The following is a 2,425-nucleotide window of genomic DNA, read 5'->3' on the forward strand; positions in this document are numbered from 1 at the left end:
TAAATAAATAGCTAGGGTTTGAAATTTGTAGAGAACTTTATTTTTCTTGCTAGCACTAGAGAAGAAAACTCAGGCTGCCTACACTCTTATTCTCTGTGTGGAATTTCATTGGAGGTTAGACAATTGGACAGCTGTAGGTGGCAGATCAAGATTGTTGGAACAAACGGAAAAGCAAAGGAATTTGCAGATTTCGCAAAAAGGTATAATTTTTTATCACAATTTCTATTTAAACACAAATGAAATCTTTGGTAGGAATTGAAATCTGTTTTACTTTCGCTGTGCATGATAAGTAAATTCTCAACAAAAATGACTTTAGATTTATTTACCTTCTCATAAGTCATAATCATACTTTGATGATTCGATTGCATTATACAGTTTTTAGCTTCCCCTTCGTGGTTTGTAGAGTGGCCGTGAAAGGGAGGCAATGGTTCACCTAATGCAGAAGTGCATCGAAAAGGGACATGAATTACAGATTAGATCTGCTATATCACTTTATCATCTCAAGAACTATGCATACAATGAAGCAGACAAAGAGGTCCGTGTGAGGGAGGTATGTAGTCACAAATGCATGCCTATATTGTTAGAATTCTAATGTGATTTATACACGATCTAGGTTATTAAGTGTTTGACAGAATTTAATGAATTTTTTTCCTTTCATTATACTACAGGCTGTCAAAGGTGTAAGGAATTTACATCCTAGGAGAGTAATCCAATCGAAGAGATGATAGATGTTCTTTTAATGGCTAGAAAAGCAATTGATGTGTCAAGGGATACTTGGTTTAGAATGAAGACTGGAACATATAAAACAGATCTTGCGAGGGTAACTGTTTCGTCATTGAATCCCATCTTTTTTTATTGTCTTATCCACTTATTGACACCTATTTCTCTGTTTCAAGGTTTTGGATGTTGATCATTTGTGGTGGAGAGTTACTGTGGAAATTAATTTATTTACTTTTTTTTGGTATTCCAAGCTATATATATGCCTTTTTGTTTTTATTTATGTTTTTCTGAAAAAATGGATTCAACTTGTAATTTACAAGACTGTCATTTTCCTTTATCATGGGCAAGAGATAATTTCAAATAACATCTTCTGATGCAAATGTCCGACGATCTTTGTAGTGATAGAACACCTAGATTTTAGGATGATCAGTATAATTTAGATGGTTTAAACATTATTGTGTTGACAATCTACCATAGCATTGTATCAGGAAGAAAGTGAAGTTATGGAGACAAACCTTATTCTTCTTGCATGTTTGTTGAAGGTCAATGAAGCTAGGTAATCTTGTTTTAATCATAATTCTTTGAATCAAAATGTCAATTTACCTTATTTAGCCAAAAAAATTATTTTTCCTCGTCTAGAGAATTGCACATTTGTGTAGAGCGTATACGAGATCGAGCTACTGGAGACTACTGTTCGTGCGAAATTCGCAAGCGTACGAGATCGTTGACAAGTAATAGATTTAGTGAGTTAAGAGTATCATCCCACGAGAAATAAAATTTAATTGAATGTACTAGTCCGTAATTAGATTCCAAGTAAACAAAATAAAAGTGTTTGTGATTTCTAATAATTCTACTTAATCTACGAAAGCGTGTAAAATGTAAATTTAATACGTATATGGGAAGAGTGTATTAGATTACAAATTCATCTATTATTATCTATTCTAATTCTTGACTATGTAGCTAGTTTTCGTTCATACATTCTTGACGATTGATAATTTTATTGTAATTAATTTTTTTCCAAAACAAATTAAATCTATCATAATCACGACCCGAATCTACTCCTAGTCCGAATTCAAATGAATAAAACGCATTTAATTTAACAATTATCTCAAAGATTGTAAACGTGATAAATATTATTCCTAAAGATTATTGCACGCATGTTAATCATGCCGTGTTTTAGACCTATTGTGAGCCTCCCAACACTACAACAAGCAACTATATAGTTAATTGGTGATCAATCAATCAAATAATAAAATTAAGCATGCTAGATTAATCAAGAATTGCAAAAATCCAACTAAACTACTTGTCTTGAATTAAAAATAAACAAAATGTTTCATCTTCATTCAATACATGAGAGAGATTAGCCTAACATAATGTTAGAATTAAACACATAAAAGTGGAACGACATCAGTGGCAGATGTAGCTATTGGCACCGCCACCGTCGGCTGCCAGGAGTCTTTTTTTTTCTAGATTAGTCTGTCGTTCAGTGACTTCAGTCTTGTTCAGTCCTGTTGGCTTGGGTGTTGGCTGTTGGGCCTCTAATTTTTATTTTTATTTTTAAAATTAGGCCCAATTAAAGAAGCCCAAATGAGCTTCTCCATACCATATACTTAGCAGGTAGCAACTCGAAAACAGAGTCCCAGATTTTTCTCTAAATTGCCACCGCCCACCAATCTACCTCTACGGCTCTACTCGTCTACCACCA

The 2,425-nt window shown here is 33.5% G+C and overlaps 1 protein-coding gene across 1 annotated transcript in view; it reads left to right on the top strand.

Annotated features, from left to right (window-relative positions):
* Window positions 1-721: 721 nt before the first annotated feature.
* The window catches only part of LOC111392073 (zinc finger MYM-type protein 1-like), a gene marked incomplete at its 3' end in the record, with an annotated part of 4,310 nt that continues 2,606 nt past the window's right edge, over window positions 722-2,425 (top strand). The window contains exons 1-2 of the mRNA XM_023017349.1: window positions 722-820; window positions 1,209-1,276. Coding sequence (XP_022873117.1) covers window positions 722-820; window positions 1,209-1,276 — 167 coding nt within the window. The remainder of the gene's footprint in view (window positions 821-1,208; window positions 1,277-2,425) is intronic.

The sequence above is a fragment of the Olea europaea genome, unplaced genomic scaffold, assembly GCF_002742605.1.
Source record: "Olea europaea var. sylvestris unplaced genomic scaffold, O_europaea_v1 scaffold8774, whole genome shotgun sequence".
Classification (NCBI taxonomy): Eukaryota; Viridiplantae; Streptophyta; class Magnoliopsida; order Lamiales; family Oleaceae; genus Olea; species Olea europaea.